This window comes from Chamaea fasciata, unplaced genomic scaffold, assembly GCF_029207755.1.
Source record: "Chamaea fasciata isolate MVZ Bird 193981 ecotype frontalis unplaced genomic scaffold, bChaFas1.0.hap1 SCAF_5, whole genome shotgun sequence".
NCBI lineage: Eukaryota > Metazoa > Chordata > Aves > Passeriformes > Sylviidae > Chamaea > Chamaea fasciata.
Genome location: NW_027094090.1, coordinates 46,369,400 through 46,394,143, shown reverse-complemented (window position 1 = coordinate 46,394,143; position 24,744 = coordinate 46,369,400). Strand labels below are relative to the sequence as shown.

The 24,744-nt window shown below is 38.9% G+C and overlaps 1 protein-coding gene across 5 annotated transcripts in view; it reads left to right on the top strand.

Moving 5' to 3' along the window:
* ANKS1B (ankyrin repeat and sterile alpha motif domain containing 1B) overlaps window positions 1–24,744 on the top strand; it is a 413,998-nt gene that overhangs the window by 344,022 nt on the left and 45,232 nt on the right. For all 5 annotated transcript variants that reach the window (XM_066183438.1, XM_066183439.1, XM_066183437.1 and 2 more), the window contains one exon: window positions 19,515–19,622. In XM_066183438.1, coding sequence (XP_066039535.1) covers window positions 19,515–19,622 — 108 coding nt within the window. The remainder of the gene's footprint in view (window positions 1–19,514; window positions 19,623–24,744) is intronic.

The window sequence follows — 24,744 nt, the reverse complement described above, 5'->3', positions numbered from 1 at the left end:
TCTCCTTGGCAGTTCTCTGTAGAAGCATGCTGATGGGCAGTAGGGAGGTTAGGAACAGCCTGTGGGTATGCATGCCATTGCTGTCAGGTTAATAAATTACATGGGTCCGCTGCAAAGTGGGTGCACAGAAGCACATATTTTATATCCTCCTGTGACAGTCCAGCATGGCCTTCTTCTGGCTCAGGGGATTCAGTTATTCATTGCTCTCTCCCTCTCTTAATTTAATTTGTGAGCTCATTTCACAGTAGTCTATTCTGCTCCTAATGCTTCTATATAACTTTCCAGAATACTAGAAGTGTATAAAAGCAGTGAGAATAGACCCCTGAGCTTGCACTGTGTTTTTCACTGTGCTAAATTCGTGTTTTATCATTCATAAGCTCTCACTCTAAAAAACCTGTGCTGCTGTTACAGGATAAAATGTGTAGGTTTGGATTTAATTTTTCTAGGAAGTTGGATAATAGACCTAAAAGTGTTGCATACAGCCACATATCAGAATAGTTCTGTTATATAGCTGTGTTTGAAAGTAAAGCTCAAAAAACAAGTCTTTTATTCTTCTTCACATTTCTTTAATCATTTTTTAGCATGCTGTGAAATAAAACATACTGTGTCATATTTTTCTTCTCAAATCACCTTGCTCTACCCTATTCTTATTTATCTAGTAAAGCAGGAGGCCATGTCTGAGCACTTGTACTTTGCACCCTGTACTCCAGTTCTAAACTCATTTGATGTTCAGCTTACTGCCCTTTTCCATTTCATCCTGATGGCCTGTGTCTTCTCTTACACTTTACCGTGGAGTGATAGAAGTCCTGGATGCCTGAGATGCAAGGACAAATCTTACCAAATGGGATGCGTCCAGTTCTCTTCATTTCACCAAGGGTATCGTTCTTCTTGAGACCCAAGATCCTTGTAAGCTTTTGCTGTAATAAAACGTGGGTGTGAACAAAGCAGTCTGGAAACGTTGAGAGTTGACAATATAGCATCAAGAGCAGCTATTAGTAAAAGTTGCTAGCATCTGCATCTTATCCTAGCATATCTTTAAAGCTGTGACTGGGATGAGCTATCTGTGGCTCTTAGCACTGACAGCCTGGGTAAAGTTCCTGTAGAGAAGGGAGAAACGCATCAGAACTGCAGGTTGTCACCAGCTTTTCTCAGATCTGCCTCAGTTTTACACACTGAAGCAGTGGGCTGGCAGGAGGGGATTAACACTAACAGCAGTGTCCTTTACACCTGAGTCTGAACAGAGCTCTTTACAGAGCACAGTCAGGGAGAGATACCATCATACAACTTCTCTTGCGTTTGCATATAGTTTTGGGGGTTGTAGTTTGATTCCACTTGTGTCCAAGCTTTTCTTTGCATCCCTCAGAGACTGTAAATTTCTTTTACTTCCTTCCATTGACAACCCAGTGTTGTGAAAAGCGGAAGCTTTGGGGAAGGGTTACAAAGTGCCTTGTTCATTTTTTCTTATGAACCATAAAGAAAAAGTTGTCAAGTTTGAAAATAAGAGGTTTCTCTTAATTAGAATATGCGTGTTACCTAAAAGTCTAAATTGGTCTTCTTTCTTGCCCTCATTCAGTAATAAGGTGGCAATTTACTGTAGGGCTGCCCCAGCTTGGGCAGACTGTTCCTGTGTGTAGAATTTGAAAATCCAGTTGTCCTTTAATTAATGATTATTTACATGATGAAAAACTATTTAACCTCAGGGCTTGAAATATTATAGGAAAAAAATAAGCCATAGTTCAAAACTGCCTATGCAGTCATGGAACTTATGCATTTGTCTTCCTAACAAAAGCTGAGGTTCAAAAGTTTGTGATTTTGAGAAGAAGATAGACTTTGTTGAGACTTGTGATGAAATCACAAGAGTTAAAGACAACATACAGGATCTTCTTTCTCTCACCATAACTGTGCCGTCTCTGAAACTGAAATTAAAAAGTAATCCTAGGGTGTTTTTCTACCTCTGAGTATAAGCGGCTATAAGATTGAATATATTTATAGGGTAATTCTGCTGAATAAGAAAATACTATTTTTCTGCAGTCAGCTTTCATTCTAGCCTTTCGTTTTAACTTTACCCATCCTTTTCAGTTCTGCAATGCAGTGTAATCTCTATTTTATTGGAGTACAGCATGTCCAAGCAAGACACTGGCTTCATTCCAGTCAATGGTATTTTGACATTGACATCAAGAACCAGGTTCTTATCCTTGTTACCAATACTTGTTGTTTGAAAGAGAATCTTTCACTGGCATTAGATCATTGCAGGCAGGTAATTGATAAACTTTTAGAAAATATTTTAAGTGCTTTCAAAGTTCTAGTGCATGTATGCTTTGTTATTAAACAGTGTCAAGCCGATATTCAGTGTATATTCAGAAATTCTTATAAAGCAAAGATTCCTTTGGGAACAGGGCGCCTCAGACCAAGAATATAAGTGTAAATCTAGGCAAAAGATAAAGTGTTAGCTCAGATCTAAACATGAGCAGTTTCTATAGGGATTGTAGGTTTTGCAGCCTCAGATGTCCAGCACCCTGGTACTTCCAGCAAGCTGTGGAGGCTTCTCAATGGGTTCTCCTGCTGTGGAAAAAGTCCATGGGTCCACAGGCAAGGGCAAAAAACCCCCAAAGGCATTTTGATTCTTCTTGGAGGATTTTGTTGTTAATATTTAAGTTAATGAAATGCCTCACCTAATGAATTATTTTCTTAACCATTTATCCAACTTCAAAATGCATGAAAAATTCAATGCCACTAACAGCAAAAATTATTTAAATGTGCATTCACTGACAGCATAATAATCTGCAGTGTATAGATAACTTTTCAGTTTGCTGCACAGAGATGTAGCTGTGCAACTATGAGCTAAGTTAAAATAATGATGTGCATTTTCCCATTTAATTTTAGATCCTATTTTTCAGTATATAGGTCAGCTTCAAGTCAGTCTTGCATTAGTCTTGTTGCACAAAGCAGGTTTAGAACTGCAATCAGGTCTTCCACATTTTCGTTTCTTTAAAATACTGAACGGTAAATGAGATGATTATATCTAGAAATATAGATGTGTCCAACAACAGTTCTTATCTTCCTGCAATCTGCACAGCCAAGGTTATATTTACTCTCTGAAAGAAAATATTTTTACTAGTGACTCTTCTGCTGATAAATCCCTGGAGCTTTTTTAACTTTTCAGGAATTAGAGATTTTAGAGAGAAAAAGGATTTTTCATCTCATTTTAATCTCAGTTGTAAATTTTATCAGGTTTTGCTACCTCATTTGTCCATGTACTTTCTCTGCTGTTGTGAGGAACATTTTAGCACAGTAGCTTGTGTCTGCATTTTTGTTTGGGGTAGGGGAAGCTGCTTTGATTTTGAACTTAAAATAGATTGTGTGAGCCTCTGTGAGAACATCTGAATGAGTAATTCCTCGGTTGTGTACCCCAGAAAGATGAAGCTTACCTCCCAGTTTTCTCTGACCTGGAGGATGTTGGTGCTACTCCAATCCAGGCTTTGGTGGTCTCTGTTTCTTAGGCTCGTTGTGGCTGGCTCTGCTGCAATAGTATGAGGGGTCTCTTGCACATTTTTCATTCCTGCTTTCTAGCCACTGTGTGTGTACAAAGATGGTAACACACATCATGCATTTTTACTTAAGAGTGGGTGTATTTATTTAAACCCCACATACTTGCACACCAAGTGTTTGGAATCATCTCAATGAATCATGCCAATGCAAGATTCATTATACTTTCCATTTTATGCCATAAAACTATGCCTTTATGAGGAGAGTGGTCGGAGAGATTTGTCAATACAGGTCACTGAAAGGTATCTCTGAGGGATACCAGCCCAGGTCTTGTTCATACAGTGCTCTGTATTTAGAGTTTTTGTACTCTTCCTATATGGAAAATCTTCCTGCCCTGGATTTATTTTTGATGCAGGCTTTGTTAATGTACTTTTTCTTATCACACATGCAGAATAAAAATGTGGTTGAACTTTAAAGAATAAGTGGCTGCCCTTGCACAAAGAGAAATACACACATATATAAAATATTTATATATATATATATATTCTGCATATACATCACCTGGCCTTTAATCTTAACAGGTCATATGAAGTGGTGAGCTGTGAGGGAAATATTGCTCTTTTCCCTTCCCTGATTTTAAAAGATATGTGTGGGGGTAAAAAAAGATGGCTAGGACAAGCTTTTGGCTTCTTAGCACCTATTGAAAAATAGTTCCATGCAAATCTTACGGTAGACACTCTTCATTGTGCTTGTCAATTTTTTCACAGCTTTACACATGTTTTAAATGAGATAGCTGGACTATATTGCTTTAGCATTTAAATGAAGCCAAATTAGTATTCTGTCAGCAAACAGGAGTTTTTATACTAGAAAGGTGTAGGAGGGAGATGGATAATGGAGGATGAAACTTGCTGATACAAACACATGCCATATTCTGTTAAAAAAATTAAATTCTGAACCACTGAAGCTTGTAAAGTATTAAAGATGACCTTAGATGATTTTAACATACATGCCTATTCCTGGGGGCTTATGAAATTTTTTATCAAAATGATACAATGATAACAAACAAGAGTAAATTTTTATATTTTCTAGGTATTTCCTGTATCATGGCACAGTAAAAATTTTTGGTTTAGACAGTAAGAAAATATATCCTGGTGAGATTTAATGGGATTTTAAATAACTGAAACTTAGACGCACAACTTTATACAAATAATAATTCATGGCAGGAGCCCACATTCACAAAATCAGTTCTTTCCTCAAAATGTTTTTGAATAGCCAGCCCTTCTGCAAAATGCTTCCTATTGGTAAAACATTGTGTTCTCTGTATGTTTTATCTCAATAAAGAATTAGGCAATCATACTATGTGTGGTAGTAAACTCAGTCAAAACTCAGTCATCCTAGATCACAGCTGATGAGGGGAGGTGGTTGCAGTTCTCCTTGCAGCACCACTTATACACAAAACTGCACAGACCATGAAAGGATAGAAACATATGTGGGTGCTTGTTCTTTTCATTTCCATGGTATCCTAGAGTGTTACAGCAGACCTCTCAGTAGAGGAGTAGAAATGAGACAAGACTCTCATTTAACAACGTGAAAAGGGTCCCAGTTTATTCTTTACAGCTTAGCTATCCTGTCTCTGACTACAGCAAGCTCCTACTGTAAGGTCCAACTGCAGACTCTAGCTGCTGGTTATTTCCTGCTGGAATATGACTGCAAGTGTTTCCTTGCCACCTCTGACTGCAGGCTTTTACCTAGCTCGACTGTGACTGCAGGCTCCAACAGCCGGCTCTAACTCCATCAGACCCAGACTGACCTCACAGCAGATCTTTTACGGCAACAACTAAATTCCTTGTTTTATTCTTCTTTGTGTTTCTCTGGGTCCCTTCTTCCTCAGGGCTACCTCTACCTGCTCAAGGTCCTCTTCCTCCAAGCCCTCCCCTGGAGGACAACCCACCCCTTTTATCACATTTACCTTTATGAGTCGCAGCTTCGACCCCTTAAGTGCAAGGCTGTTCCTCTTCTTTGGTAATTAGTACAACTGTGACTTATCAGGGACAAGGACACCTGTCATCCTTTCTTCTACATTTACACTAGAGCTGCAAAATAAGGACAGAGATTGCTGAAGAATGAGGTGGTCTTTTTCTGCAACCCTGAGTGGTTATCCTGTAAATGGCGTATATAATAGACGTTAAACATACATTAAAAATGTTCATTACATGGTTATTTCACTGTTTATGGAGGAGAGCAGATGCCATTAAATCAAACCTGATTTTATTATTAATCCAACTGCTTCCTCTCTGTTTTTCTGTGGACTTTTTGCCTTATTCATTGGTCGGCAGTTTTTGCTCATTCTTTTGTTGTTGTTTCTCCCTGTCACCTCTGCAGTGCAATAAATTACTGAGCTGGGTGGTGAGTGATGGGTGGTAAAGAAATGAAGGGGACCTAAAGGAAAGCTGCAGGGGAAAAGGAATGTGGGGTTTCTTGAGCTGAAAATAAGATGTGGAGAGAGGGAGGAGGTTGTCAGAGAGGGAAGGAAGTTGAATTTGCAAAGAAAATAGGAAAGTTACCTGAACAGCCAGAAGAGACAGATAAAATAATCTACTATGGTTATCACTAATGCCTTCTGATGTCACCTACTGATATCCTTCAAATAGCTGCTTTTTAATTTTATTGCAAAATGTTAGTCCTTCTGTTAGCTGTTTCTCATCTAATTACTATAATGACCCATTTTCTGGTCTTCCTATTCTTCTCTCATGTTATTCATCCTCTTAAAATTCCAGCACTCATTTTATCTCTTGTAGGTTCCAAATTCTCATTTTGCTTTATTATTTCAGGAGCCTGCGTTGGTTGTATCTGCAGTTAAGGAGCAGATTAACAAAAGTTAACATTTGCATTTTAAGCTCTCAACAGATATAATTCCTTGTACAGTTAGTACTTAATTGTAACTCGTGGTGTCTCTCACCATCTTTTCATTTATGATTTGCGCATGGTGTTTTGTCATTTGTTTGCTTTCTCTGAGCATGGATGTGGAAGAATCCCTGGTCTATACAAGGTCATATTTACCGCTGGTCTGTAAGACAGATGTAGATTGCTATGTTCCGCAGTCCTAGCTCTCTCTGAAGATGAGAGCATTCACTGATAGAGCCAGAGATGAAGCATGCAGCAGTGCATTCAGCATGACCCTGTTTGCAGCAGTGGAGCTGCAGGATGGCAGCGAAGCACCTCCAAGCAGGAAGGGCACACTGGGCTGGTGGTAGGAAAAATTGTGCACTATAGCATTCCACTGTGCTTCAAACTCCTCCATCCCTAAGCCTACCAACATCCTGGTTTGGAACTGGACCTTCTGTGTCAGTCCCCAGGAGGGTCTGCCAGCGAATTGCTGTCTGGAAACCATCTTGAAATTTCAGGGAGCTAGTTAGTGCACTGTGCTCCACTCCCTGTTTTCCAAACGGAAATACATATTTTCATATCCTGAGCAATTCTGAAGAGCCGGTACATTCAGTGTTTTCTTTTCACCCAGAGGGTGTTTGGACAGACTCCACAGGGAAGTGGTCACACCAAGCCTGACAGAGCTCAAGGAGCGTTTGCACGATGCTCTCACGATGCACATGGTGTGACTCTTGGAGATGACCCTGTGCAGGGCCAGTAGCTGGACTTGATGACCCTGGTGGGTCCCTTCCAACTTCAGCTTCTTCTGTGATTCTATGATTTTAAAATGTTTTGCTAATTTTTTCATCTAATTCTTTTTCTTCAAGTGTGAAGAATCTGGATTATTTTTTCCTGTCCATCCATGCCATGCTTTGATGGCAAAAAACTGCCTGCAACATTCTTGTGCCTGTTCTGTCCTTTGGGCCCGGAGCCAGGGAGGGCACCTGGCTCCCAGGGCTCAGTGGGAACATCAGCGCTAGGTAAATTCCTTGTGGTCGGTGTCCATTCATGAAAGAGCACTGGACCAAGTTTAGGGTGAAACACAGAAAAAGTTCCTGAAAATTAAGAAATTTCCCAACACTAAGTAAACCTGTGGGTTTTAATGCAGAAATATAATATAACATTTCGAAAGCATATTTTAAATTCAATACAGTTATTTCCTTACAATTCTGTTCAGAAATTTGGTTTACTTGTGCAGTTGAATACCTGTGAAAAATCTGTTTGAGAGGAAAATATGGACACAAAATATGAATGGAAAATATTTTATGATTCAAAGGTTCTTATTACAGCAGAAACAAGTAAGTTGAAATGTCAGGATTCTTAAAATGAGAAAAGGCTTACAGTTTTCTGGATTCAGATTTGGACCACAAATACAGGAAGAATTATAAAACCCACAAAATGGGATGTATGCTTGAATAGTAGACTTTCTAAAACTATACTTAAGGGTGACTAAATTTAGGATTACTGATTAATTTGAAAAGCCAAAATGCTATTTAATTCTCTAGTACAACTGAGAAATACATTTTAAGTAAGTCATGTGAAGATACCCCAGGTAGCTGCATATTAGAACATAGCAGATATGTAGATTAATTTATCATCTAATTGTCCATAATAAGAGGGGGGTTTTTTTCTCTTTGCTTGTTATTCATATAAATCTACTCTTCTGATTCATTATTAATCACAGTTCATGTGGTGATTTGGTGTAAAATGCTCATGACAGGATTTCTTATATTATAGTGAGTTAATGTGATCTGTACTGTAGTGCCCATTTGTGACAAGATTGTATAGAAACTTAATTGGCTTCACAATAATGCCTCTGGCTATTATACCTAATACTATAAATTAAGAGATATAAATGTGCATGTAAACTAATCTCTTTTTTTGCTGTAGCAAAACTTGTCATCCCAAACAAATGTGGGTTTTCATGGAATTATTTCTGATCTGAAAGGTGATTATTTAACATTGTAGTAATATTTGTAAAATAGGATTAAAATAGAATATTATCTTCGTAATGCATAAATGGGCTGAATCAGTTATATAAGATTTAATTGAAGAAATGTGAAAGTGATATATTTTGAAAGTACAGATCACATGAGACCGTAATGAGCTCTGAGTATATCACTGAACAGCATTACGGGGGAATAATTTGGGCAGGAGGACTAGAGCTACTGGGTATTTGACTGAACATCAGTCAACAACAGAACACAAAAAAGGGACAGTGATGTACGAATATTGTGCATAGTAGCAAGTGGAGTGTGTATAAAAACTTGTAGATTTCTGTCCTCTAGCACGGTTCCCTTTATATTTCCCTTGGGATAATGTGTTTATATACTGTATCCTTTATGTCCACTTAAAGCAAACTAGGAAAACAAAACAAATTTACATTCTTGGCAGGAGAGTTTTGAAAAATTGTATGTATGTTACAATAAATGACTTGGAGAAGTAAAACTGTTCATAATGATGAATTCTTTTCAGAAATCAGTGAGGACAGAACAAGAGATATAGAAGTGACCATTTAGGTTAAATATTAACAAAAACCATAATTCAGTAATCAGATGGGTTAATTGTTAGGTTAAGGATATTTATAATCATAGGGTCATTTAGGTAGGAAAAGACCTCTAAGATGATCGAGCCCAACTGTTAAGCTAACGGTGCTAAGTTTAAGCTAGCACTGCCAAGATATTTGCTCTATTACAATATTTAGAATTATAAAAAGAAATGACCAGAGATTGGAGAGATTCTTGACAACATTCACTGTGGTTTGGAAATCATTGTAGATGAGATTCAGGGTGTCTGACTTCTTTCAGCATGGGACAACTATTCTGCAGTTAGCTGAACCCGCAGTTTTGATGAGGCATTTTGGTTTCACGGAGGTCTTAATATCCCCTCATGTAACACTCTGCAAAATAAGGACCTGCTGGTGTTACTGCTACTGATGGGGAAAGTGAGGAATGGAATCCTTGGAAAAGAAGGTTTTTCCTTCTTTTGACTTCATTGTATGGTTTGGATGTGGTTAAGATAAAGAACAAGAAAATCAAAGCCTGGGACACAGAGATGAGGTTTATTGTCCCTTTGAAGAGAACCTTCCTTTTGCAGGAACTTTTGATAGGGCTGAAGAGAAAAAGGTGAAAGAGTAGAGTTGTAGAAGACATGCTACATTACCCTGTATGAGAAGTCTGTTCTGTACAGCCCTTCTCACTGAGAAAATTCAAATAGAATTTGTAGCAAGAAAGCCTTTCCCATGACAACCCATTCACTGGTGGGTTTTGCCAGAATGCTTCATTAATAATGGATCTGCCCAAACTGTGGATTCAGAAACATACATCTATATTCTTTTTCATTTATAAAATAACTTTAAGGACATGAAGTTTGAGATTACCAAAACTTTGCCGGTTTTCACTGTTAAAAAGAGGTTTGGTTTATCTTTTTTTTAACTATAGTACAAAATCAGGCTCATGTTTGGAGTGCTCTTCAGTACAGCTTGCTTTGTTCTAATTTGGTTATGTACAAAAATGTTTCTTCCTTAAGCCAGACTAATGTTGAATGTTTAATGAAGGAATCTGCATAAGAAGACGTGTAAGATCTAAACTGCCTTGTGGTTTCAGTCTCTCTCCAATCACGCAGGCAATAATCTTTTCTGCTGGAATTCGTTGTGTTGCTCAGAGACACATGGGAAGAATTTACTTGAGCTATTGACGAATTAATATTTTTGCCACTTTATTTGTATCCTTTTGTAACCCCACTTTTTGATGGTATTCCTTCCTGCTCTTACCTCAAAGCATGAAAGAAGATATTTTGAGAAATGCTTTTGCTGTCCCCTTACTGCCCCTGGCAGAGTTAATCCAGCCATCCTGCTGGGCTTGTAAAGCCTGTTCTTTCCCACCCACGGTGCTTCCTCCTCACAGATTAAGAGTCAAAGTACAGGATGATGCTGGCTCTTCCTATGATGTACGATTATGCTCTGCCATGGTGGCCATTGCCTTTTTTAAGATAAGGACTATCATTGATACCATTGTGACAGATACGAACAAAGCCAGGATATAAGGGAGAACTAATAGTTTTTTCAAAGCCATATCATATATTTGGAAAGTGTACAAGATTTGGGGTTAAGAATTTGGCAAGCAGCATCACAATCCAAACTGAATGTAGATTAGTCAAAATTTCTCTTAATTTATTTAAAGTAGGCTGATCAATCATACTACCTGAAAGAAAACAGTAGATAACTTTAGCTGGAGTTGAGATGGATTGGTAGCTTTTATGTATGCAGTGGCTTCTTATGTTTGATGTTAAAGGGTGAAGCTGATGAAGGTGGATGGGAGTGTGAAAGTTGGGAAGAGCGGCTGGCATTTAATTCAGTAATTGTTTAATGAACAAAGATTGCAGACAAAGATAGTAAAATATGTCGGAAAAAATAATTAGATGGGGAATTTTTAAAATTAATTATTTTTGCGCTAAGGTTGTATGTCACAACATAACCTAAACTGAGTTTATCAGTTATTCAAAGTTTATTCTTCTAGGGGTATTCCTTGCTGAAAGAAAAGTGATGAAACTGGTGAGCCGGCTGTTGCTGCAGTGCAAGTAGAGTGATAATTGAGGATCCTCTTTACATCATGTCATATCTTTTTGCACATATTTCCTGTAAATTAATGAAATTAAGATCTTGATAGTGGTGACATTCCTGGATGGCATAACACATAGTGCCCAAAAACCAAGTCAAAACTGCCATTACCAGCATGTCACAAAATGTGTTCTTCCTTCAGTGTGCCAAACACTGTCAATGACAGTGGTATGGCTGAGGCTAATCAGCCGATCTGCAGTTGGGTGAGTTCACACTGATAACTGTTAAGACAAGAGCTGCTGCGTACTAAAAGGCATCGGCTTAAAGACCATGGTTTCTGTTAAGGCATTTGCCTTATGGCTCTTTACAGACTTATTTTATCCTAGTTACCCTCCTCTGTTGGGTGGTCCATTGTGAAAGTAGCCGTAGTTTCCCTGTAGTGGGTTCATCTTGTGTTTGGCGCGTGCTGCTATAAGCACAAGCAACTGCTGAAAATGAGATTTGCACCCCTTCTTCTTTCCTCTATCCATGCCTGTACTTTCCAGTCCATTTACTTGTGCCTATGTTGGTGTTTCTGTGATCAAGGAACGAAAGGAGATCAGGAGCTGGCCATACAGGGAGCTGCTCCTTGCCCACCTCCCAGGTCTGCATTTCTTTCTGCAGATCTTTCTTCTAAGGAAGCAGTTCCACGCAGTTTTCATGAGATTTATAGGACAATGCACCTGTATTTTGGCAGTGAATGGGGATGGGTTGTGGCCTCAGCATCATGCTGTCAGTCCACAGTAGTAGAGTACTGACGTTAGCAGTGATCACTCTTGTATCAAAGCCTACAAACACTTTTCAGATTTTGTCATGATGATACTTTCATAACTTTTCCACTTAAAAAGTGGGTAAATGTTAATGTTAGCAGTAGAACAATAATGCATTGTCATGTTTGTGACTCAGGGATATATACTGCTGTAAGGGATAAGTATATTTTGGATTGCTGGATGTCCCCTATGAACTGCTCCATAGCATGCTGGAGTATGCCCAGAGTAGGACAGTGGAGCTTGGGAAGGGGCTGGAGCACAAGTCTGATGAGGAGCAGCTGGGGGAGCTGGGAGTGTTCAGCCTGAAGAAGAGGAGGCTCAGGGGGCCTTATTGTTGTCTACAACCACCTGAAAGGAGGCTGTAACCAGGTGGGGATTGGCCTCTTCTCCCATGTTACAAATGATGGGACAAAAGGAAATCACCTCAAGCTGCACCAGAGGAGGTTTAGTTTGGATATTAGGAAAAAGTTTCTTCACCAAAACTATTGTCAAGCACTGGTACAGGCTGCCCAGGAAAGTGGTGGAGTCACCATTCCTGGAGATATTCAAAAGATGTGTAGATGTGGCATTTAGGGACATAGTCTAGTGTTGGACCTGGCAGTTTTACTTCTGTGGTTGGACTCAGTGACATTAAGGGCCTTTCCCAACATAAGTGATTTCTGTGTTTGTATGGTTCTATGATAGCACAGCCAGAATGAAGCCATAGCCTCCGAGCGTAGATCTGACTCGAAGTAGATATTCAAGAGTGGAATCAATGCTTTTATTGTGAATGTTTTACAATACAGAAAAATATTTTTACAAAACTGAAATAATTGTGATGCAGAAGTAATTAGGTCTTCATGCATACATCTGGTAACATACCAAGAAGCCAAGTCTGTTCTGAATAGCATTTCTTGACATTAATTCTGATCCTGAGGCCAGGTTCTTCTCTCCAGGGTTTGGGTTTTCCTTCTGTATGTTGATGACAGTCTTTCTGCACTCATTGCATGTCTAAAGAGTGCTGATGATTTAAAAAAAAGCAAAAAAACATAGAGGGACTTTCATTAAAGTCTAGTAGTAGAAGATATTTAACACCATCTTAGGTTTTTCACAATTTTTGCTGCAATTTTTAACAGGCTGTATAATTGCATAATATAGAAGTAAACAATTTCCAATCCTAATATATTAATATCTTTATAATTAACTGATACTATTCACAGATTGCAAAGCTTAACTTTTCATACAGCCTTGGTTACAACTGTGAGCTAGAGTGGCCTGCATTTTTACTCCATCCAGTGAATGGCTGTTTGTTTCTTCTGATATTGTAAAGACTCTCATTACTTTGTGTTATTAAAAAAAAGCCGTTTACTTAGTAGACAAATGTCCCATTCTTTAAATGGGCTTGAATGTTTGGGTTTTTTTCCTTTTGCTGGAATTAAGTCTGCAATGAAACTGGGTCAAAATCAGAAAAAAAAAGAATCAATTTTAGAGCTATTAAAATTTTCTGTAGAGATTTTTATTTTATCTCTTATTTCTCATCACATGAGCTGTATTTCATGCTTGTGTACAGATTAATGTGCTTTGCTGATAATTGCCTATTAAAAATAGATAAATAAATTATTAGCTCATTATGAAATGTGTTATAGTACCAGTAACTTTAATTATAATTTATCTGCTGTGCAAGTAATCCTGCAAAATATTGTGGGATAACATATTGGTATTGCAATTGCTCTCTTGTAGTGCTGTGTGATTAACACTGAAGACCTCAAGGAGTAAGTACTCTGGTCTCTGTGGCCACACAATCTTCAGATCTGATCTGAACCAGTAACTGGACCTACCATTAGCTCAACACAGAGGTGAAAATGCAAGTCCTCAGTGGAGGGAACAGTCTATCTTCTAGCACACAATTTGGGAATATGTGCCGCCTTTCAAATTGTCTAATACTTTTTCTACTTGCTTCCTGTGAGAATTGAATGTTTTCCTTTATGTACAGACCTGCTTAGTGCTTTCCATTTTTCACATAAATAGTATTTTCAGCCTTGTCTCTTAGAATAGGTAATCATTATTGTAACAAATGATTACATTTGTTACATCTTGGTGTTTGTATGTATAAGAGATCTTTAGGATTGCTGATTTATGGAGGCTTGAGACAAAAATGCACATATGTAATGTTTGTGATTACATCTGAGGCTTGTAAAATGATTGAACTGTGGCTTATTTCGTAAGAGGCCATGTATTTAACTTTTTAATTTAAAAATTGTTTTTGAAAACAGTCCAGCATGTAGCCTGAGACACATCCTCAGGGAGCAAAGTGGCCAGGTATCAGTTCCAGGCTGGTCTTATTTCACTGCATTTTCCTGCGTTTTTTTAAGGAAATATTAAATTGGGTTTTTTTTTTTCACTGAAATATTAATGTTTATTGATTACAAGCACAAAAATTAGCCAATTTGGAAAAGACTTTAATGACAAAAATGGCTTGTCTGGCCAAGTCAGGACAAAGCCTGTCCTGAGAACCCCAACAAAAAATAATAAATTCTCACCTGCCTTAGTCTGACCTGCAGTGGCAATGGAAACTTTATTTGGAGACTCTTGGCCTTTGCTTTCTTAATGCCATTAAATGGAAATCTGCATCTCAATTATTTATTTGAGTGATAGGGGACCAAACAAACATCAGTTCCTCATGATAACATATAGAAATGGGACTTACAAGACAGCCATTGGCCTTTGAGAAATGATGTCATCAAGACAACTGACATCTCTTTCCAGTTGGGTAATTAATTCCAGAGAATTGTGATGTGTATTTCATATCCTTATGATATTAAATCATTATGATATGAAATAAGAAGTCTCTTACACGTGTCTTCCTAGGCATAATAAACATTTCCGTCCCCTGCAGTTGTGGGCACCAGAGAAGTTGCATCAAGCCTCTGACCAGCAGGATGCTTTGGTGCTTCTCTGTTGCCTTGTGCTGAGGAAGAGCATAAAGAATCTCCGTGTGAAAAATGCAACAAGTCTAATGTGGTTCGTCTGGATTTGGCTTTGTCTGGTATTGGTAAAGCCGCTGGGCATTCATAGAATCACAGAGTGGTTTGGGTTGGAGAGGACCTTGAAGAGCACCCAGTTCCAAGCCCCTTGCCATGGGGGCCACCTGCCACTAGGTCAGGTTGCTCAGAGTTCCATCCAGCCTGGCCTTGAGCACTTCTAGGGATGGGACAACCACAACTTGTCTGGGCAACCTGTTCCAGTGCCTCACTACCCTCACTGCAAAAAATTTATTTTTATTATCTAATCTAAACCTGCCCTCTTTGAGTTTAAGTATCATAGCTGACTTGGGCCTATTTCATTTTCAAAATATACCAATTATTACACCAAGTAATCTTGGTCAGTATGCAGAATATGGATTTTTTTCACCTTTTTTGTTTGTTTGGTGGGTTTTGTTTGTATGTTTGTTTTAACTGTTAACACTGACAGCAAGTCTATGGATAGGATCTGTAAAATTGATGCTGAAAATTTATACAAGTATGCGTAATCCTTTTTCAAATCTTTAATTAAACCAATCCCGTTGGTCAGGTGAGCTGTGCGGTTGATCTGGGTTCACTTCCTGGGTATTCTGGGCCCTGCCATGTTGTAGGATTAGCCCTGTGGGGCAGTGTTGTGGCAGGAGAGGGGTAATAATCAAATGTATCTCTTCATCTGTAATTCCAGATAGCTTGGAGTTTATTCCAATATGACCGGTAGTGAAATGGTTATTAATATTGATTTTAGGAAGTGTTTTGGGCTGTTTCCTTGCAGAAATGAGAAGATTATACTTTTTGGCTTGCATTTAACATTTTTTCTTGAATTCTGGTGTCTGATGCTGCTACCAGAGAATCACTAGCGCAGTCCTGATCACTCTTTAATTTTATACTTTGTAGCTGTTTCCTAGTGTCCAACTGCTGCTACATATTTAGTCCAGACCTCTTGTGCTATTATGATCCTAATTTTAGCCCATACAAAAATTTTTCAAATTATTCCAAAAGAAGGAGAATAAGTGTCTTGAATTTCAATAATCTTTGTAGTATTCTGGAAAATTTAAAAAAAAAAAAAAGTAGAATCATACAGTATTGAATATTGTTATTCAATTAGAGAAAAGTTCTGGCAGAAGAATATTGCAGAAATAATGCTCATTTTTAGGTGGAAAAACTTGTTAATTCCAGCATTTGCACATACACAGTCATCAGGGAGTTATTGGGCTACATGTGTCTTTTGAAACATCTGTCAACTAAGCCAGAGATCTAAATGCAGTGCTACATTGGTTATATTTGTGGATTGCTTACATTTCCTAGTGGAGTTTCATTTTGTATGCAGAGTACAGAAGTGAAAATAAGATTAAATTTTTTGTGGATGTATCAGTGCTTTGGATGAATAATTTGCCCCATTCTCTTTTTTTTTTTTTAATTTATTTCTTATGTATTGTAACATAAAATACATTAAATTGGGTAGTATCATTTTTATCTGAGTTATCCTGCTGTCAGTGTGGAAAGAAACATGTCATGTGCGTGCTTTGTTTTTTTCCTTTTGTCCCAGTAATGAAATAAAATGCTCTGGAGGGCCTTGAGCTGCTCTGAACAGTTTGACGACATGTTGTTGCTGATTACTGCAGCCACACTGCAAAACTCATTTCATTGTTGTGTAGTAAGTGGGCTACAAGCCATTTGACAAAATGCATCACTGCATGACACTTAGGTGCACTCTATTGACTGTCCTTATTCAGTGTTAGTTCAGTGTTATGGCATTCACTGTTACCTGATTTATAGAAATTGTATACCAGGAAAGCTAACTTGTGGGCTGTTTAAGTACAAGACTTTCAACATTAACACGTTTCTATGGTATTGCTTTAGGCAACTGTACCATTCCACACACTTGACCACACTATATTTGTGATATTTGACATTTTTGATAAATACTCTCAAGGATAATCCATCACAGGACGAGTTTCCAGAGTTTCAGGATGTTTGTTAAACCCTCATAACTTAAATACAGAAATGTTTCAGAAAACAGTATTTTACATTTTTAAGGGTGGAAACAGGCTTTCCAAGTAAGAAAATTGCTAGGGAGTCATTTCCATAAGAATAGAGCTGTCTTCAATTGTGTGCTCCAGATGAGACTGGGATGCAGCTGCCTGTTGCCTGAGAACCATATGTTTCTGTAGGTTGCATCGTTAATTCCCTCCCATTCACATTTGGGGCGACCACCATTATAACAGAAAAACAAAATGTGGAGTAAGCCTATGGTGTTTAAAGATTTGTATTACTTTCACATTGAGAACAGTTTTTGAAATAATTTAGTCATTGAGACCCATCTGCTGATCTCTTATGTGTGCAGTCCCTCAAGAGTCATGTCCTTTTCCCTCCTGTTGTTCAACAGCTCTGTGAAGTCAAAGAGAATTGCTTTTGGTGGTTTGATATAGCTGATAAGGCAGTGAGAGTGCTGAGGACCTTGAAACAACCCAAAGAACTTTAGCTTGGCTTAAAAATCTCTGGATAAATGGTCTTGTTGATGAGGAAGCATTATGAAAGAAGCAAGTTCACTGAAGTGCATTACTTGAGTAATGCTTAAAGCAGCTGTAGTTCATTCACGTGTTTCACATAGTTAAATACAGAGATAAACTGTGCACCCTTTTGTTTAACACTCAGTGTAAACTGAATACATAACTAAGTCTCCTGCACGCCTCAGGCATTTCTCTGTGTGCTGCATTATCTCAGCTTCACTCGTGCTTCTCTAGATTTAGACTGAAAGGATAGCACATAGCAGGGTGGTTTGTGGGACCGCAGCTCGTGTCCGCTGCTGAGCTGCAGGGTCTGCAACACCCCTGTAAGCTGCCTCTCAGAGGAAGGCCTCCATCTGCTTCATGTCATAGCCCATCGCTTTGGAGATGCAGGCAGAAAAGAGGTTATTGATGTTCAACAGTATCAGACAGCACAGAGACATCTAACAGAGGAAACGTGGACAGATTCATGTGTGCATGGACAGGCAGGATAATGGATGGATAGGCATGGATACCAGAATAATGACAGCATGTTGCTGTACCATATTTTGAGATACTGGATCTAAGAGATGTAGCAGGGGAGTTGCTGGGATTTGAGTTTTGTTTGTTCTCATGAATTGTAGCTCTTAGTGCTACCACTTCAGCTGAGATAGTTGTTCATTTAAGATGTGGCATTTCCAGGTTTTTTTGGGGACTATTACTTTTGCTAGGTTGAGCGAGAACTTCCTCTCAACTGAAGGGTGTTGACACACAGTGGTCCTATATATAGTGGAAAGTACTGTTTTCTGAGAGGGAATGGAGGCAGCTCTGGAGTATGAAATCACATGTACAGTCTGGAGGAGTTATGTAAGGACACTGCTGTTTGCAGAGCAGAGGCTTTTGCTACAATTAGTGCTGCTTGCTATAAGCTCTACACTACAGTCATTGTAGCTATTAAAGAATAGCACTGAAGTATGTTATTTTCCCCACTAATACTTAAAATTTCCAACTTGCTGCCTCTGCTCTCCCTTTTTTCCTGAGAGCAGTGGTGGTTTTGTACAAGTCAAGGACACAGAGAAATACAAATGAGGAGTAGTTGCTGTAAATTTGGGGCAACTTTTTGGCAGCGTTGGACAAGCATGAGGTGTGTGAACATATCCACTGATGGACACATTTCTGTGCAACAGAGAGTTTGCATCTGAGTTTAAAAAAAAATAAAAAAAAAAAAATAAAAAAAAAAGTAATAGAACTCCAGGGTAAAGTTTGTCCAACCAGTGTTTCTTACACGAGGATGATCTACATGGTAACCCAAAATGTATGAGATATTTGGAGATTACCTGTATGTGTGAATCTACACATACAGGTAACCAAGGTAACCTCAAACCACAGCTGAAATGCATAGGGTAGATTTATTTCACTACCTTGCTCACCACACCAGGTGACAGAGGGACAGGGGCATGGTTCCACTCTAGCTGGCAGGAGAGGGGAGGCCTCCTGCCTCTTTATAACACAAGGCTTCCCCCATGTCTGTGAGAGTGTGTTACCTCTCCGCAGGACTTCCACTTCTCAAAACAGACAGAGGATGATCAACATTAGGCATAATAAATGGAGTTTTCCCACACCAACAATTTTAGCATTCCCAGCTGCAAGGTCACTTTGAGAGAAACTATTTGCTCCTCCTCTGCCAAATCTTGCAGTTTTAACCCTTCCCTAGCAATGCTGTGAAAGTCATGGTGAATAGATTTAAAAGTGGTAACATTTACTCATCATACAATTCCTATTTTCCCTTCTTGCCTCCTCTAAGCATTCACTGGCTGTTTCTCACTTTTGTTGTCATCCATCCCATGAATCACTTTAAACCCCATCACTCACTGTTTGTATGCACCTTTGCATTTCCTTCACCTTTCCTTCTCCTTCTCATCCCCTTCCCTTTTTTTTCTTCCTTCTCTTCTGCCTTCTCTTCATTTCATTTTTGTTTCCTCTTCACTTATGTTTGAGTCTGGGTTTTTTTTTAGTTTTCCATACCTATACATGCTCTAGTTTCTTCCTTCATTTTACAGTGTTTTTCCTCTGATCTCACCTCTCATTTTCTCTGCTGGTTGTTTGCCTCACACAGTTCCCTGTCTGCTCAGCCTGTCTAGAGGACTAACTTGTTAAAAGGTTTAAAGAGAAAATGGCTTCAATCTGAATGGACCTTCATGTAATGGTTGCCATGTGCTCTTTTAATGATGTGTTTTTGATATTATTTCAGGTCTTAAAAATTAGCTTGATTGGCCACCGGAAGCGTGTTCTGGCATCTTTGGGAGACAGGCTTCACGAAGATCCCCCTCAGAAACCACCACGGTCAATAACCCTCAGGGTGAGTCCCCATGAAAATTCATTTGCATTTCTTGACAAGTCAGCAAGGGTTTCATGACACATGAAAACAATGGCTACTTTGAGCGAGGTTGAACTTACCTCAGTTCTGAGTTGTACATTATGGTCATCTTAGGCTGACCTCCTCTGTCACACTTCCCATATGGCCAGTGGAGATAATATTGACGTTTTTACAGGGTGATCCATGCGACCTGTTTCAGTTGTCTCCCTTAGGATGAGATAAGTAGAAGCTCAGAAGTACCAGCTTATCTTTGCCAAGGAGACTAGCTCTGGACCAGGGATGTAAAAGAAGCACGTCTTCATTTCCCCACAGGAATAATCCCAGTCCAGACCAGCCGATCAATATTGCAGGAGAGTTACCATTTTCCTTTCATGTTTTCAAATGTTTGCACTTACTTTTCAGACATATGCTTCAGGCTTTCTTTAAGGAAAACTGCTTGAAACTGTTGAGATAAAAATGCCATTAAGGTGTTTCTGTATATCAAAAGTTTCATCATGTTTTTAATTTTCATTTGTATTCCCTCTTCCAGAAACCCTGTTGCAATGTCCCTGGGGTTTTTCCACACTTGACCACATTTAATCTCCTCTGATTACACCACCTTCACTTAGTTTCTCCAATCCAATGCCTTTGCTTACTTGTTGTCTGCTACTCTTATCAAGTTGAGGTCTGATGGCTATTTCCTACTGCATTCTCTCCAACAGAGTTCATAGCATAGTTGATATTTTAGGTCACACCTTTTGCATTTGATTGGATCTCATTATTTTCATGGGGCTGCATTTCTGACAGGGATCTCGTTTGGGATTACATTTCAAAATGTCAGAGAGTGTCTGTGCTCCCAAGTTAAATTTCCTGGTGTAAAGAGAAATACAGAAAGACGGAATGAGGGCTTATTTTTAAGTGTACTTAAAATTTCTGTGACCAGACTGTTTTTACCCTGCTTATTCTCAGATGTCCCATACAGACATTTTAGATCCCACCCCTTAGTTCAATCTATTCCCAATGCCATATTTAAAAAGGTCTGACAAATCTGTAATATGCTCTAAGGCACATTGCACAAACATGTAGATATTTTTCTCGTATTTTTTTTTTTATGTATTTTGTGAATGATTCCTGATGCATGGCAGGTGTTAAAACACTCCAAGAAATGAGAAATAGATAAAAAGGCACACTCTTTTGCTGATTGCATTCAATACTCTGGACTGGATAATTAATTCCTCCTCAGCAAGTGGGAAAGTTTCCACAGTCCACATTCTTGGTCAGGACCATATATTCTCTATTTATACAGTAGAGAAAACTGGATGTCCTCCATCTGTAGTCAAAATGATAAAAAATAGTCTGCTGCTGCACAGCTAGAACTACTGATGCAGGCCAGTGCTAAATGTCATTTATGACCTCTTGGAATTGAAGTCTTCACGGAGAATCCTAAAGAGGAGGACATGCATTTGGAATAAAGTTTTTCTTTCCCATCAACTGCTACTGTGCCATTTCACAGGAAACAAAGACATCCTGTTTAGTTTGTAGTCTGCAATAATTTGTATCTTGAAAACTGGCGTAAAAAAACTGTCCGCTGCTCCTGTAAAATTGATAGATATATAGAATCACTGAACAGTTTGGATTAGAAGGTACCTTAAAGATCATCGAGTTTCAGCACTCTTTGCCATGGGCAGGAGCACTTTCCACTAGATCAGGCTGCTCTACATCAGTAGAAAAGGTACTTTGTTATTTAAAGTCTACTTTTAGGTTCCCAAGCTCAACCTAAGCAATGCTAATACTTCATCTTTTTTGACTGTTTTTGTATTAGCTTTTAGCATATTTCAAAGTCAAAGGTTAAGTATTGAGAAAAAGCAAAAATTCTTTAAAATCTTAAAAATATCCATAATATATGTTATTCCCTTTTGTATGTTACTGTGTACTAGGGAAACACTATTATGATTTCTAATACACAATATTCAAGTATGTATATATATGTTATATATATACTACATATAACATACACTCTATACAAATATACTTTTTCTATACACAAAAGTATAGAAATTGCAGGATCTCAGGTTACCTATGCAATCTTGCCTTCCTTCCTTGAGTGCATGATAATCTTTAATTACAGGACCAGTTTCCATGTTCTTCATTGGAGCCCTTCCTCATCCAGTCAGCACTGGAGGCTGAAACTTAAACTGAAGGACTAACAATTTTGGCAGAAAATTTGGAGAAGGGTTGAAATAGTAATGATATTTTAACAGAAGAATCAGTTCACTGGAGAGAATTCCTGGTTTTAGGTTAAACAAACATCTGTGGGACATGAATTGTGCCCAGGCAGCTTGGGGAAGGATCTCTTAAGCTCCCTTCTAGCTCTGTGGTTCCAGGTGTACATGAGCAGGAGATCTTAGAGGGGTTGAGGCAGATTTTGAGAGTGAAATATGTGATCAGACATCCCTGCAAGTCACGTGTCCTTGCTTTCAGAGCTGGGTAGAAACATGCTATGAGTACCCGGTGACTAACAGTAGCGTGGTACTGAGGCCATAGCAGCCCCTGCAAGGGTGTCCGTGCCTGGTCTGCAGGTTTGTTTAAGGAGATGAGAAGGTAGGTATTGAGTGAGAACGAGGAATGAAAGAAGAATGGGAGAGAGGCTCATAATTAAAGGAACAGCTGTATCTGTGAAACTATAGGCTTACAACTGTTTTTGCCACAAAAAAATTGTGGATTTTGTGGTGAGTTATTTAATTTATTGCCTCCTGAATAGTCACTAATTGTATGTTACTGACAATCTTCATATTTGACTGGAGTCTTGAGTCTGATTTCTGTAAGTGCTGTGTACACAGTGCTGAAAATTAGATCAACAGAAGTGGAGTTTGGAACTCAAGCACTTGAGAAATTGAGCAACAGATGTTGTAATTGAGTGACTGGTACTTTCTAACCTTTGTCTGTGTGTCTCGGGTCACCCACACTAAAGCAGTGATTAGAAAATGTCAGAAGTCACAGGTGTGGTGAAAATTTAATGATTGACATTTGTAAAGCACTTATGAGCATCATGACTATGATGATATTAATCATCCTGTCTTCAGAGCAGGATTTGAAAAGAGTTTAGGAGAGAGGTTTGGGGCCACTAAATGAAACAAGAATAAAATACTGACTACACGGTAACTAATGATAACATGGTGCTGAGTAGATGACAACACACTGCACAGTTGAGGATCCATCTGTGCTGTGTAGGACAACTTTGACAAAATAGCATAAAATCATACGATGACATACTGTTCCATAATGCAGAGGCACGGTAATTCTTTTCTTTCTTGAGCTGGTATTTCTCGTCTGTATTGCCCTGCCAGCAATCTTCCAATATACATTTCAGAGTGAATTTCCTCCTCATATGCAGTTTGATAAAATATAAAAAGCTCGATGAGGGCTGGAATCTCTACGTTCATCTGTCTCTTTGATACACTGGTGGCCCTGTCAGTCTGCAGCAGTGGGTGAATACTGATTCAGAGCAGGGAGAGGTTTTACCCACCTGGCTGGAGCAGAAGGTAGCACTCACTAAAGAGGACCTTGTTTGGTGTCCATGTACTCAGGTTATTTTCAGAGCAGAGGTGTGTGCACTGTGTTGTTGTGCACCAGGGAGGGTGGATTTTAGAGATTATGCCTCACCAAACCTACTGAGCATGTGCAGACTACAGCTTTTCAGAAGCTTTTAACTGGGCCAAATGTAGGTGGGTTTTTGTGAAGGAGGGAAAAGATTATTCCTAAGAGGAAAACACTCTTTTCTTTGCCCTGGGAAATGTCAAGTGCTTATCTCAGATCATAGGAAAGCTAGGGAATTTAAAAAAAAAATATCCCAGTTAATTAAAATTACTAAAGAGCTATATTTTCCTAACATTTTTCCTGTTGGCAACATGAAAAATACTAATCCATTACTGTGATTTCAAGGAATAATGTCACATAGACTCCTACACTTCAAATATTGACATCAGGCGTTACTATGACTTGAACTTTCCTTTCCATTTGGAAGAGATTACAACTCTCTCATTTCTTACACCCAATCTTGTTTCTTAACAGCATGGAGTAAAGTACCTCGATGCTTTTCAGAACCGGGCTTGCTTCAATGTAATAACGCATGAATCATCCACTTTCATTTTCTCTTTAAATAAAAAGGCAGAACTTTTTTACCTTCCGCACTGAAGCAGGTTTTTGCTTGCTCCACCATGTTCAGGTTCCCTCTTGTTGCTCAGTATTGAAACAGAGCATTACAACAGCAGGTGGTTTAGAGAAGGTCTGCACTGAGCAAACTTGCCCCTGGGTACCTTCTGCCCAGTAACCTACATCATGGAAGAGGAACATTTCCCATTCAGTTGCTGTGACTCTGTTTTCCTGCTCCCAAGAGGCAGTACTCATGCAGACTGGACAGTATGCTGCAGCTCCCCGCTCCTGCTGATGGAGCTCCAAGGGAGTGTGGAACAGTGGAGCTGGACACCAACGCTTGTAGCTGGTGTTTGAACAAGTGATGTCATGTGCATGAGAGTCGGCGTTTCCAAACGTACACACGATATCTGGCTGTGGGCAGTGTGGTGGCAGCTCTGGTAAAATGTGTGCCAGGAGGACCTGTTTATTTATTAGGTAGCATTTATGTATCAATTCTATTTGGTATTTGCACACTGACTGATACAAGGTTGCAGTTCAGTAGAGGTAACAAGAAAAGCCAGGTGAAATATTTGTACTCTGATATTTTCACGCATTCCAGGAATTGGTATTTAGCTTGTGTCTGATATATGGTACTCTGAGTAAAAATGGATGTTCTGCAAAACCTATAAAAATTGCAACAAAATGTCTGTACTGTGTAAATGGACGTGCATTTCTTTTTTCCAGCAAGAGGTGTTGCTAGTGTTCAAATCACTTTCACTGCTCAGAGCAGCTGCTCAGAAGTGGTGAGAATGTATTTCATCTTACAAATAGCTAATCCTAAATCATGCCTTTATTTGGGCCTTGACAGGAAATAGCTCACTATTTTATCTCTAGGAGAGAAATTACATGAGGAGGTTTTGAGGATGAAATTTGCCACTAGTTCATGTAATCAGTGAACTATTTTTCCTCCTACATGGGTGCTGTACTTCAG